This window comes from Chlamydotis macqueenii, chromosome 14 (genome assembly GCF_036417535.1).
Source record: "Chlamydotis macqueenii isolate bChlMac1 chromosome 14, bChlMac1.mat, whole genome shotgun sequence".
Taxonomy (NCBI): domain Eukaryota; kingdom Metazoa; phylum Chordata; class Aves; order Otidiformes; family Otididae; genus Chlamydotis; species Chlamydotis macqueenii.
In genome coordinates, this window is record NC_141569.1 from 13,317,226 (window position 1) to 13,331,328 (window position 14,103).

At 53.3% G+C, this 14,103-nt stretch overlaps 1 protein-coding gene across 3 annotated transcripts in view; it reads right to left on the bottom strand.

Moving 5' to 3' along the window:
- LARP1 (La ribonucleoprotein 1, translational regulator) overlaps positions 1-10,284 on the bottom strand; it is a 42,669-nt gene extending 32,385 nt beyond the window's left edge. The window contains exons 1-2 of one of the 3 annotated variants that reach the window (XM_086759122.1): positions 9,899-10,033; positions 8,558-8,765 (exon numbers count right to left, since the gene is read on the bottom strand). In XM_086759122.1, the coding sequence (XP_086615248.1) occupies positions 8,558-8,633 (76 nt within the window). In that variant the 5' untranslated portion in view covers positions 8,634-8,765; positions 9,899-10,033. Of the gene's footprint in view, positions 1-8,557; positions 8,766-9,898 lie in introns of all 3 variants that reach the window. The other 2 variants (XM_086759121.1, XM_086759119.1) reach the window with 2 other exon arrangements.
- Positions 10,285-14,103: the final 3,819 nt, after the last annotated feature.

The following is a 14,103-nucleotide window of genomic DNA, read 5'->3' on the forward strand; positions in this document are numbered from 1 at the left end:
AAGTAAGTGATCCTTCTCCCTACAGAGAAGAATCCATTACTGCAGCCAGAAATCCAGCCTCTCCATGAACAAGGATCCCCCTCACCTCCCCAAAAGTCCCAGTATAATGGGTATGCCCCATAACATTAGGCAAAGATGCCATAAATCCCTGTGAAAACCCCAGCAACTGCAAATTGCAAGGCTCTCTCCACCTTAGAGCTGCAGGAAGAGGGCCAAGCAAGGGGTCTGTAGCATACAGAAGGCAGCACAGTGAAGACAACATAATTAAATCTCTTAACCGAATCAGAAATCATCAGACTCACAGTCTATCTGAGATGTTCCCTGCCTCCGGTTCAGGCTATCTGGTTGGTTTTAATCAAACGCACAGCTTTTCCATCACCTTCCAAACTTCATCCTTGCTTGGTTCCACTTCTCTGCTCTTAATTAGATCAACTCAAATTTCACCTCCAACTGAAGTTAAGAGGCTTGTCTGCCTGTAATCTACCACGTCTCCTCCAAATCATCTTCACAGTTGTACTTACAGGTTTAATTTCATATTTTAAAAACATGAGACACTTATAGCAAATTCCTCCCTGTATAGTGTGCAGGTCACTTCTGTCATTCTCTGGAGAAAAAAAAAAAAAAAAAAAAAAAAAAAAAAAGGGGAGCTAGAAGAGTTTACCTGAGATTGGGAAGCCAAAATAAATCACCCCCCCGTTTCTTTCAGCTCAGTGAAAGACCCTTTGCAGTGGCAGAGGATTTCTGAGCACTCAGAAGATGCTTTAGATCATATTAGGTATTCCCCCAAGCTCTCAGGGTTTAGCTGGGAGTTGGGAAGTGAAATTTAACGTGATTACAAGCAGCACAGTCTCATGCTTTGTCATCTGAGCACATGGTGGAGACACATCCATGATTCGCTTTTCTGTCTTGTAGAGTGGGATCTTGTGCATAAATATCCTATCACTTCTGTTTCAGTCAGAGTAAAACCTCCAACAACATTTTTGGGATGAATTTATCCACATTTCAGTATCTGCTGCTACAGTCACATAATTTCTCAGCATCACACATACCACTGTCACTCTATACACACACTTAATTCTTTACTGTGTTTTTCCCTTTACGCAGCCTTGTAGCTGACTTGCCAACGCGAGCCCGTGCGGAGGCACACAGGTAGGGTGAAGTGCTTCAGTCACTCCTTTAAATATCTCTTTTTGTGATAGACGAGACCAAGAGCGTTGCTATTTGTTATTACGGTCTAGTCTTTCTTTTCAGTAGGCCTGCTCTGTGAGGCTGGGAGAGCTGACATAAACAGATACTGCTCCTCAGCTATGCTGACTTTGTGACTATTTCTAAGAGCTAAGGCATAAATCGCAGTGACAATCCTAAGTATCTGGCAGGAATAAACTCAGGGCTTATTTTGCAACCTTTAACACACAAAAAAAAAGGAAGATCCAACTCTGGAGAATTTGAATAAATTAATATCCTGTAGTTTGAAGTGAAGTGAATGTTGGCTTATCAAACATTTGAGTGTTGCTTGTTACCGTAAGTTCTTGCTATTTCATGCCATTGCTAGCTTCATCATCCATAAGTGCGCAAACCAGATAGTGTGGTAACTAACGTTTGGTAAATTAGTAATCACTCATTTGCATCACTGACCAGAAGCTTTCAAAAACACAGTTATAAAGAAAAAAAAAAAAAAAAAAAAAGCAGATTGAAATTAGTGTGAAGGCTGAATATATATCAAACAATCTGCTTAGAGACAGTGCTAAGTATTTAGCAACGTACCCACCTTCTGGCAGCACCTCCGAGTTACCAGGCAGGTAAGACACCAATCTCCCTACACACCTTTTCTCTTACTTTCCCATCAACAAAACTCTACCCTTTCCTCATTTTTGTGGCTTTTCCAATTTCATACTTGTTTCCCCACATATTTAGTCAGGAAAAACTCACCTCCTTTCTCAGCGTTTCAGACTTCTTAAAAAAACTTATCTAGCCCTGAAAACCCTCTGTTCTCTCCAACACATGCATCCAGCAGCTGAGTCAAAAAAAGTCAAATGACTACCAGGAAAAGAAGAGAAGAGATAAGCAGCCCCCTGCACCCTCCCTCTCGCCAGCAGATCCCTTCCAGCGCGCAGCCATGCCCTGCAGACTGCAGAGTCACTCTGCAGGAGCGCAGCACACGCCGCCGCTCAGCTGGAAAAACATGCTCAGCAGTGTGCTCGGGACGGACTCTGCTTCCTCCCACCACCCCTCCAGCTTTCGGGGCTGCACCCCCATACCTGGGCAGGGAAGAGCAGAGCAGCACCGGGCTCCCTCTTAGACAGCCCCTCCGGCTGCACCGGCGCTCAGCAGGAAGGACACACAGCACATTTCCGCCCAGCTTTCCAATCACAGTTTCACTCTGGCTCGTGTGTCAAGGACACGTGAGGTTCACAAGCGCCCCATCCGAGCCCCTCATTTCTCCCCAGTGCCCCCCTGGCTATTGCTCTCACCATCACCAAGGGATCTCTGCAGAGCCTGCCAGAGACCAAGCAAGTAACACTGTGGAGCACCAGAGATGGTTCTCCTCCACCACCTTCCTCCTGGGGCAGCGATGTCTCTTCTGGGCCCCGTCAGAGGCCAGGGCCACTTTGGGGAGCAAGTCAGGAGTGGAGAGAGGCGCCTGCGGGCATGTGGCCAGGTCACGGGCCAGCTCCGCCTGCTAAAGCAGCAGGTTGCAGACCTGTTTCCAGCCACTTCAAGGGGTGCCCGGCAGGAAGCGAACACGCTTCCCCAAGAGCGCAGGTCAGGGCAAGCTGCGCCCGTCAGCACGTTGGTGCGTGCCACGCGCGCTCCAGAAGGAACTGGAGTGCCACTTCTTAGATCAAGCAAAGAAAGCGTGCCTGTGTCATCTCTGAGTGTCACCAGAAGCAGACCGAGTGGCACTGACAGACCTAAGTCACAGCAATAGCCACCTCCATTGGCCATTTCTAAAGCAAACTGAGCCTTCCACCTGACCCGTTGTGGCAGAGCATCCAACCCAGCCAGGGCCACCACGGTCACCTCCCACACACGGTCAGCCCCAAGCTATCTGCCACAGAGATCGCTACCAATTCTTCCGACCTGTGACCATGTAAAGGAACAGGATGACTCAAAACCAAAAAAACACAAATAAAAGCACCACCACCGCAGAGTACTGAAAGCAGTTGTACGTTCCCCTACAGTGCTGCAACACATGGAAGTGTAGAGGCAAGCTGCTGCTCTTAAGTCAGCTTTGCTCCAGAAGGACACTGAAGGTAAACCTCCGATAATGCAGGCATTAGATCAGCCAGTTCACAGCCCTTCCTCCCTCTCCTTGCGTGTCACAGCAGAAGATCCCTCCAGCACACACAGCTTTAATGCTGCAGGAAGAGCTCTTGATTGTGGCAAAATCCACAGCTAGTGTCACACCGAAGCTGGGCCTCTGGCAGCTCTACCAGCACTGGCAGCCCAGTGCAATACTGAAACTAGCAGAGCTACAACATATCATGAGCCAAATTGCTCAGAGAAGGGAATCCACCCAGGTCTGCTCACAGAAGCCCCTGAAACTGTAACACAAATGCATACTCTGATAGAGGGAAGTTCAGTTAGGAGGATCTTCTGGGAACCTGCAATTACATGATGAGCCTTTGTTTAGAAACATGTTGACACTTGACTTGACCACTATTTCCACAACCCTTCCCAAAAAACCATGTATCTTGTGCAGCATTAGAATTGCCATCAGCAAACCTACTTTCACCAAATACCTCATGCCAGTTTTTACTCCACAGCTGCAGGACCTCCACGTGCGCGCCCACTTCTCCTTTCAGCCAAGCAATCCAGACCGACCCTGACCCAGGACTCTCCTGACAAAGAAGTCTGATAATTGATTTATTCAAGGCCAAATTCAGTTCCCATTTGTTCTGGTCACCAATTATTGTTGCCTAAATACACAAGTAGCCGCTTTAAGTTCTCACAGCACTGCCTTAACTTCTTCAAAGCCTTATTTTTACCTCTCCTCTGACCTGCTCCAGTCATGCAGCTGTACCATTTGCTACTAGATGTTCATATCAGCCAGCTATTTCAATGCAAGGAGAAAAGTCTCCCAACACCACTCAGAGATGACTAACAAGGACCTGGACCTGCAGAATGAATTCAGAACTGAAGCCCCAATCTCAAGCAAAGGAAGGGACAAATGCAGAGCTGGCCGTGCCAGAGACCACACACAGAGTATCCAGAGCTTTACCCAATCTCAGGACATGACTTCTTGCCCATACAAAGCTCCACCCAGACGATATTACCGCCATGAGAGAGCCCAGCAGGTATCACCAAGGTTGCACCACTCCTTTTGAGCTCCCTGTGTGCACAGCAAGCCAGGGATTTGACAGAGCCAGCAGCGTGGAGATTTAAGCCCTTGGTAGGAAGTCAGCAAAGGTTCCAGTGCCAAAATGACCGACCAGAGGATAAATAACATTTTAAAAACTGTAATGTAAATGCGTATCGTGGTTGGGAATGAACAAAGCTCACCACTCCCAACTGGACTTACGGTAAGAGCACTGTGAAAAGCCTTCCCAGCTCTCCTATCGGTTATCTGCCAGATCTGCAGGAAGGCCACCGTACCTCTGTTTACCTGGTTACCGAGATGGGAGCAGAGCTCCTCTGAGAGGCGCACCACCAAAAAAACTGCCACAATCCTCTGGCATTATTCAGATGTATTTAAGTTTTCACTAAGTTCTTTTTTTTTTTTTTTAAACCCTTGCTGTTTGCACCCGTAGTAACTGCAAGGATTAAAACATCCAACCTGGTCTAGACAGCATGGCTTTCTACTAAAAGGCTCATTCCTTATTTAGCCAGACAAGCATTACCACTGAGGTGCTGTCAGAGATTCATTACAAAGTAGTTTCAAGTAGGCAAACAGCAACCTAACGCTATCCAAATCAGCATTTGGCATTCCCCTGAGGATAATTTCACACTATTCAAGCACAGCGAAAGAATCAGGTGTCATAATTTGGACGGGAGAGCAGAGAATTGCAGCCCCAATGCCCCCATTCCCCACCCCGCTTTTTCCACTTGATTTGTCTTCACATCTGACCCAAGTCCTTCTGCTGCCCAATTCGGTGATTCCAGATCCAATCCCCATGGAAACCTCTGTAGCACCACAGGCAATAAACAGCTTAAAGGAAGAGCTGTGGAGGTAAAGAGGTGGCTGGTGAGAAACTCCCAGCGACATCTCAAACCTGGCAATCTGGAACTGGAGGTCGCGGCAGAAGCAAACGTTGAAGCCCAGCAACCAGGGCCAGTGAGTCAGCTCTCAGGAGCTGCGCTGCATTCCCCAGCCTTCCCGAAACAAACAGTGCAGAACAGGGCAAAGGTCCAGCACAAAGCTGAAGGGCAAAGGTATGTGGGGGAGGGAAAACACCAAGCTTCACGTTTTTTTGGAGCAGTGAGTTCCAGTTACCCCCATCCTCCCCGACAAGACGGGAAGAGTTACTCAAACGTGAGTTGTGGGATCGGAACAAAATAGTATTTCAGAGAGGAAACTTGGGGCAGTGGAGGAGGGGGAGGACTCCTGCTGCGATAGCAGCTCTGTTGCAACAAATAGCCAGGAGAGCTCCACAATTACATGCCACGACAGAGCGAGAATTGCCCAACACTTTGGAAATAGGCGTGTGCAGCACCACCGAGCTGGATACCCAAGCAAGCAGATGCGTGCATCCACTCTGAACGGAGAAAAACACTAAAGGTAAAATAAGCTTCCCATGCATCTTATCTCCTCTACCGGAGGCTGGTTTCAAGGAAAGCCCTATGGGGAGTTAGTCGGCGAGGGGTGAGAAGCTAATGAAGCTTCCCCTGCCTCCTCCTCAGTACCAGCAGCCAACTCAGCCTCTGCTCTGGCATAAAGTAATACGCGCGCTCTCTGAACAATAGTCAGCTAACCTCTGGTGCTTGCTGCTGGCAGCTAAGGTGTGCCTTCTGGAAAGTACTGCTTATCCGCCCAGCGCATTCGCCAAACGGCAAGCAAGAAACTGCTCAAGAAATTAAAACACCTCCTGCATCTGCACTAGGAAACACAACGCTTTCTCCTGGATGAGCATTTGCAATGAGAATGAAAACTGGCATAAAAGTTAATGCGGGCAAAGCGTGGCAATTGTAGTGCCAGTCATTAAAACCTGCGTGTTCTTACTTCCAAGATGTAAATGGCTTAAAAAACTAAGTAGCGCCAGGTGCCTTGATGCAACATTTCTTGAAATAAATCCAGCAGGTTTTCAAAACGGGGTGCTGTTAACACCTGTCTGCACCAATGCTTGCATCAGCACCAGCTCTGGTGCAGGGCACAGCGGAGGAGTACAACATGTTCCAGAAGGTCAGGCTGTCTTAACTGCAAACCTCACTTCTCCTCTATAGAAGAATTTGAGAAAATACTTTTAATTTGGTTCACAGCCAAAAGTGCAAAGCTGTTTTTGGCAGAAAATGTTTCCTTCACTACTGCAGACACACACACTACCATCATGCCTTCAGCAGTCGTGCTGCTGGCTGCATTTATTTACATGATAAGAAGAGAACGTGTCATAGCGAGGGGACTGTCACACAGACCTCACTACTAGATCATTAGAGAGTAAAAATGAGGCATCATCACCAGCTCTGCCAGTGTCCCTCACAAGCAGGAAGCAGCGTCAAGCAGAAGTCTTGCCACATAACACGGGACCGTGTGTTATCTCGGGACTCAACGGACCCCCTCTGCTTTCTTGTACCCTGACTCTCAAACACACACGAACAGAAATGCAACGTGCATCTTGTCAAGACTCCAGGAAAACGCTCTGGCGTGCCACTCCAGCTGAGCCTCAGCCACCGCTTACAGCATCAGCAGTATCGCTGTTGTCTGACTCGACCTAATGGTTGCTCCACTTACTGCCACACCGCTGTGCTTTTGGGAGGAGGGGTTAAGAAGCAAGGGAGGCTTTGCTTCAATAGTCCTCCTTCCTAAAAAAGCAGAAACATTTACTCAAACACACTGTTACAGACCTCACTGCCAACTTTGAGCGTAAAAACACTGCAGCAGGTAGGCAAGACACCCACTTCCAAAGATAAATCCTAATCCATCAAAAAAGGACACTGTTCTTCAGTCCCCACATCAGCCCCCAATGCATTCAACTTTCCCAGCTGCAGCACGTTATAGAGTTCAAAACAACCAGAGGCAGATTTGTTAAGCTCTTTCCTATACATATTCTGACACAGACAGCAGAAAATCACAAAGGTCTTGAAGGTGGTTCTGTTCTCTCCGGGCCAGAGCTCAAGGCCTTTACTTTTATAAGCACTAATTCCAACACAGACCATTACAGAATGGGTGAATACCTAAGGAGCAAGTCTTGTCCATTAAATCTGCTCTACGGGCCTGTAATTAATACAATCATTATAAAAAATTAGGGCTTTCAAAGCCTGTAAAACAAGTCATAGAGGGATTCCTTTATCTTCACAGAGCAGTCCTCACTAGGCTCCTTGGTCTCCTCACTACCTCCGGCAGGATCAGGGCTGGAAACATTTAATATCTCCTGCACACAAGCACTGCTCTGGGAACACTGCTGGACCACGAGCCATAATTTTCTAAGCTCTGCTGAAAAAAAAAAAAACAAAAACATCCAGCAGTGACTTTCCAGAGTTTAAAAGCTCTCAATCCGCTTCAAGTGTACAAAGGAGTCGCTTTCCTTTGGCCGTCTCCTGGAGGTCACTGGAACATGACAAATCACCTCATCAGCACCATCTTTTGCACAAACTCATGCTTCAGATCTTTTTTTTGTAAGCATCTGCCAAAAGAAAACCTCCACCGAAAGCAGCAAAGGCAGGACAGGAGCCTGCAAACTCTACGAGAAGGTACTTGGGCGAAGGGCCGCCAGGCAAGGTCAGCTGCCAGCCTGCCGCCTGTGGGAGTTCGCCAGCCATGTTTGTTTTACACATCTTCTTTTCTGCTCATAACAGGCAGCAAAAGAAACAATGCCACAGGGAGGAGAGCCAAGTGGCAGCATTCGGGTCACTGCAGGAACCAGGGGCTGCTGCCAAGCGTCCCAAAACACACCACTAACCAATTCCATTATTTAAACACCATCAGGAACACCGGGACAATTGTGCCAGGCCCAAGAAAACCCTGAGCGTCACAGCACTACTCCCTTACCCTACCGTATGGTGGACATGCTATTGACACACTCTGTGCCTCAAAAAATCACCTCAGGAGTTGCAAGGGCCCCCTCCTTGTGCTGGGCAGAGTGCCTCATCTCTGCTCACTTTGACGAGTCAGCCACCTTTGCGACCGGCCTGGTAACGAATCTGTACGTGCCTCAGATGTAGGCCTCAAACAGCAACGTTCAATCTCGCGCTCTTGCATCTTTTGGTTTACTTCTAGGCACTGCCACCCAAGAAGGCAGCGTGACGGAGAGCAGCTTTCACACAAAAGAGCAACATGACCAGTTTTATGTCACACCGCAAGAGGCAAACGCAGACAGCAACGCTGTCCTGGATTTCGTTAGGCTTTGCTTATGTAGGTGCGTACAATGACAAACCACCAAACAATGTGAACAAGGACTTTTACCTGGCACAATTACCTTCTCCTCTACACTCCCCATTAAGACGACAGTTTTCCAGGTGGAAATTGCAGAGCTGTCCATCTTCCAAAGATCAATACCTCTGATGAATCATCACACTAGGCAGTAAGAGTTCTTGCAAAACACTAGCACATACAGTAACTGGGAATCTGATGTCATATCTGGCAGTGTGATTTTAGAGTTAACAGAGGCAGGCTGGGAAAGAAAAAAAAAAAAAAAAAAGAAAAAAAAAGAAAAAAACCCGATTCTTTCCCAAACAAGACGCTTAGTGGAAACTTCTGTGTTTTCCTCTTAGTAACGATCCACTTGAAGCAGGTGCGAGCGATGCCCTCCTGGTAAAAGCAGCCCCCATTCCAGCTCCCGAGGAAATGGTGCTCTGCAATTTCAGCCTTTGCTGACGACAGCAGCGGGTTACAAACGCGATCCGGACAGCGTCGCCCGGTCCCCACCGCTGGAGGCTGCCCCTCTGCTTCTCCATGAGACTCCCTTTTTGGGGACACCTCCCCCCTCAAGCCGTGCATGCCCCGCTGCTGGCAACCTCTGTGTGTGGCTGCAAGCGTGCAGGGGCACAGCCGTGCAGGGGCCCCGGCCCCGCCGCCGCCATGAGTCGGCAGAGAAAGGCGGCGTGGCCTGCGCGCCGGGGGAGTCGGAGCCGCCGCCGCCGCACACGTGGGCAGCGCCAGGCCGGAGGCCGGGAAAGGGCCCTCCTCACCCCACGGCGGGGCCGGGCGGCGGGGAGCGGCGGGGGCCGGGCCGCGGTCCCGGGGGAAGCCGCGGGCTGGCGGCGCCCGGGGAAGCGACCACGTTGCCTGCGCTGCGCTGCGGCGGAATGCTGGGAGCGGAGGGCGGGGGGGGAAGCGGGGAGCGCCGCGTGCCCGCTGAGGGCCCGGCCGCCGAACGCTTTCGGCCGCCTCGCGCCGATGCCGAGCGCCTTCGGCCTCCTCGCGCCCGGGCCCTGCCGCCGGGCCCTCAGCGCCCCCCCCCCCCCTCCCCCGGTCCCCCTCCCACCGCCGCCTCATGGCCGCTGCCCGTGCCGGGCCGCGCTCCCCTCCCCCGCACACGCGCTCTCCGCCTCATGGCCACGCACGGCGCCGCCGCTTCCTACTGCCAGCGACCCCCCCAACACACCCGGCCCCCCCACGTCAGCCCCGCTCCCCGCCGCGCTCCCCTCACGCCGGCCGCGGCCCCGCTGCCCGGCAGGCCGCAGGCGCGGCACCGTCCCCACGCCGTGCCGCATGGCGCGGCCGGCCGGGGCGCGGTCGGCGGCGCAACCAACCAACCCACTCCCCCCTCACCTCCTCAGCCCCTCCGACCCCCCTGGCACCCACCTGGAGGCGACTGCCCGTTCACCGCCGGCGCGGCGGCGGGGGCGTTCTTCATCCAGGGGTTCACCTTGGGCGGCGGGGCCTCGATGAACTCCCGGCGCCCCGCTCCTCCCGCCTCGCTGCCGTCCTCCGCCTCGCCGCCCGCCCTCAGCAGGCTCTCCTTCTCCTGGTTGTTGCTCTCCTCCTTCTGCTGCTTGGCGTTGGGCGGCCGCGGAGCCGCGGGGCCACCGTCGGGGCCCATGGGCGCTTCGCCCTTCTCCCGGCCGCCGTCCTGCGGCGGTTTCAGCACCAGGGCGCGCTCCTCGGCGGGCAGCAGCGGGGCGCCGGGCAGCAGCGCCTCCACCTGCGTCGCCATCTGCGCGGGCCGCCCCCCCCCGCCCCCGCCGTCCGCGCGCCCTGCCCCTGAGCCGGGGAACTCCCGCCGCTGACCCTCCCGCTTCCCCCCCCCCCCTCCCCCCTGTTACCGCCGCCGCCGCAATATGGAGACGCGCGGGGACCACGCGACTGCCCCGGGGGCGCGCGCCGCGCCGGCCCGCCCGCCCGTGCGCGCCGCCGGCGAGGGGAGGGGCGGGGCGGGGCGGGGCGCGCCCCCGCGGGCCGGCCGGCGGCGCGCACGTGCCTGATGCAACGCCCGGCTGCGCGGCGGAGCCGGGGGTGGGGGGGCGCGCTTAAAGGGGCCGCGCGAGTGAGGTGGGGGTACCGGTCACTTCCCGGTCCCTCCGCACTGGGGACAAGCCCCGCCGCCGGGCTGCATACCGGGCCTGCGCCGGCTCGGGGGGCTCCGGGGTTCCGCCCCCTAAGCCGGCAGCGCCACGCTGCTACAGAAACACGAGTGGGGTGGGGGATCGTGGGAACCGGGGAGGAGCGGCTGCCGCGGGGTTGTTGCAGCGCGCTTCAACCCGGACCAGAGGGATGGGGATGCTCTCGGGTACCCGCGCCCGGGAATAACGGAGCGGGGTGGTTTCGTCTCCAGTGGAAGGCGCGGGAAAGGACTCGGTGCGTGTCCCGGGAAAATAACCCCGTCATGGAGAACCCCCCGCCTCTGTCCTCAGCCCCGCAGAGCCCACAGACCTTTGTTTGAGGAGGTTAAAATATAGGATTGATCTCCAGCTGATGGGATGTTGCCCACTCATCATCCTCACTAACGTCCTCAGTATTTGTGCCCCAATTCTTACAGCCAGCCAGCCGGAGAGTCCAAACCCCGTGTGTAAGCGCGCACAAATCATACACAGTCAAAAGGCAGCTTGCGCCACCGGTGTCACTTAGCACGACACGTCTAATTCACTGTGTCCCTTGCTCTTTTTTATTCGTAACAAGCCTGTCCCATCCTTTTCCTCTGCAACAGCGAGCTCGCCGCCCCGCTTCTCCCCGGAAAGGTTCATCCGGAAGCCCCGGCGTGTCCTGTGGCCCTGGTGAGACATCTGTGCTGACCCCGCGGGAGACCCGACGGCGTGACAAGGCGCTGAAGATGCAGCTCCCAGCTGACGGCGTGTGGAGAAGGATGAAAAGCTGATTTCACAGCAGAACTGTTAGAAGGCGAGAGACAAACACGAGCTCAGCACTCCATTCAGAAAGGCAACAGCGTCGAGGGGCTGGCAGAGCCGCAAAGGGAGTCCCAGGCTGTTAGGGATGCTCCACTGAGACCATCTCAGCTCCCTGTGTCCCTCAATACCTGACCCTTTGGCTCAGAGAGCACCCTCGTGTGCCACAGCCTCGGGGTTGTGCACCGCATCCCAAACGCGGTTAAGAATCTGGCCAGCAAAATCCCCAAAGGAAGTTCATACCCAGACAGGATGCTCTGATACCCGCATTGCAATAACACCTTCACGCTCTCCAAGCGGGGTCCTTGGGTGGGGAGTGCAGCCCACTGCTGGTTGAGGAAGGTGGCCGCAGCCGGGGGACGTGCAGCCCAGCGGGGTCCCTGTCCTGTCCCCCAGACGGGGTGCAGTGTTCCTGCCACTTGGTCCCTTCGGGATGCTACTCTGCCTGCTATGTGAGCGGGAAGGAGGCTGCAGGGCTGCCAGGCTGGAGGGAGCTGGGTGAGTCTCACCCTCCACGCTCACTCGGTGGCCAACCAGGCCAAACCTTGGCTGGGTTTTAAATGTTAGAAAATAAATGCATGGGCGAGGGAGGAGAAAGGGATGTGTCTGTGCAACCACGGGGAGAAATTGCCCTGGCTGCTCAGCTCTCAAGCACCCATCCTTCACGTGAAGGAAAGCTCAGTGTGCACCATCTCCAGCTGGTGCAAACACACCAGCCGTGTCTAGCAACCTCTGCCCACCCCACTACTCCCTTAGTGTCCTCACCTCTGCCAGACCCATCTTCCCCTGCTCTGCCTAGCATCTATGGCACTGGGATATTCTGCTCCTCAGCTCTGAGGAGTGCTGAGAAGCAGCTAAGAAGTCACCACATTTCTGCAGCACAATTCACCAGGAATGAATCCAGTTCTGCTTTCCTCAAATTTAACAAAAGCACCTAACCATCATCCCCAAGCCTTCTTCTCCCCCTCATCCCTCACCCCAGACCTGTTCCTGCGCCTGCCCTGGCCGTGCCAAGCGGGTCTGGGTTCTGCCTCCCAGCCCTGTGCCAGCCCCAAGCAGTCTCCGGGGAAACTCCTCCACTGAGCAGTGATTTGGGCAGGAGCTCCCCACCTCCCTTGCTCTGTGTACAACAGCTTACTTATTTCTCCCTGACTGAACCGTGGCTTGCATATTTATCACAGATGCCTGGTTGCTTTGATGCTGGCTGTTTAATGTTGCTTTCATGGTGCCTGGTAACCTCTTCGGGCACCCCTGGGTCTCTCCTGGCCCTGAATATCCCCAGTTTCGTTTCTGCCAGGCTGGCAACCTCACCTGGGGTCCTGACCTTTGGGAACAGCCTTCATTCAGTGGCCTGGAGCAATGGGTGTGCGTGGGGGGAAACACAACGCAGCTGGCGTGACTGATACACCCCTCAGCTCCGCCACCCTCTTGGGTGGTAACACAACCCCTTTCTCAGGTTCCACTTGCCTAATTTTGTCTCTGTTCACCCGAGCACCATGTTGTGACAGAAGGGGAGCAGGTTGAGGTGTTGCCCTTCAGCCCAATGCATTTTCCCCGTAGTCCTCACAAAGCGGGATGCCACCAAGCCGGCAGGGTGGCAGATAGTTTACACAGAGCTACCAATGCATTCAACCTTTTAGTTAGTGTACTTTAAACAAACAGCTTTGTGATAACAGTTTCTGAACTGATTCGTATTTAAGGAGGTATCAATACCCCTGGGGCATTTGTGGCCAAACCTGGAGTATTTTTCTCCTGAGTGAGTTGTGTTTGTAAATAACTAACATTAAAAAAAGGGATGGAAAAAAGAAACATCTTTTCCACCCTCATTCCCTTCAGCAGCAGTGTGAAAACCAGAGCTGAGCCCACCTAGGCAACGCAGGTCTTGCAATGACAGCAGCTACGTCAGCAGGTAGCAGAGCCTGCCAGGCACTGGGGACAGGGGATCCCCACTGCACGCGTTTCCTACAGTTGTACTTCAGCTCCAGCCTGGTCCCGAGGACCAAATGCCCATCAGCGGCTGCCGTGCGCTCTTGCTCACATCTCTTTTCCCTGCATCAGGGGGCTGTGCTGACCTCATGGTCAGCTTGAACCAGAAACGCGCTTCCAAAGTGAATCTTCTCACTCCCCAGCACCTTTGGACCAGCTTGCTCGCTGCCAATCATACTGTTCCCTGGTGAGGTAAGTAAAGCCCAAACTTTACCCATGGGCAGTAGAAAATTAAGGATCAGGCACCTTTAACACTTTGCAATAAAGAAAGGGGATTTTGCCAAGAAAAGCCCAAACTTCCTATCCTGAGTCATGTCCTTTGACTTATTTATGTAGTCATTGCTGCTCTGTGAATCCTGCCAGGCAGGAATGCTGTCAGAGACGATGCTCTCAACGCTGAGCAGATGTTCCTGCAGCAGTCCCGCAGTGCCGCCTCCAGCGAACCCGGCTGCCCCGGAGGGGTATCACAGCCCTCCTGCTACCGAGGGACTTGCAAATGCAGTGTGACCCACCAAACTGCAGGGCTACCTCTGCTCTCCACGGGGAAAAACTTTTCAAAGGGCACATTCCTGTAATAAAAACATCACGCTGGTGCAGAACCATTCCCAGGTCTCAGAGCCATCAGTTAGAACCCTAAGATCTAACTGGGAATTTTCAATTTCAGAAAACCTGACAGTTTCC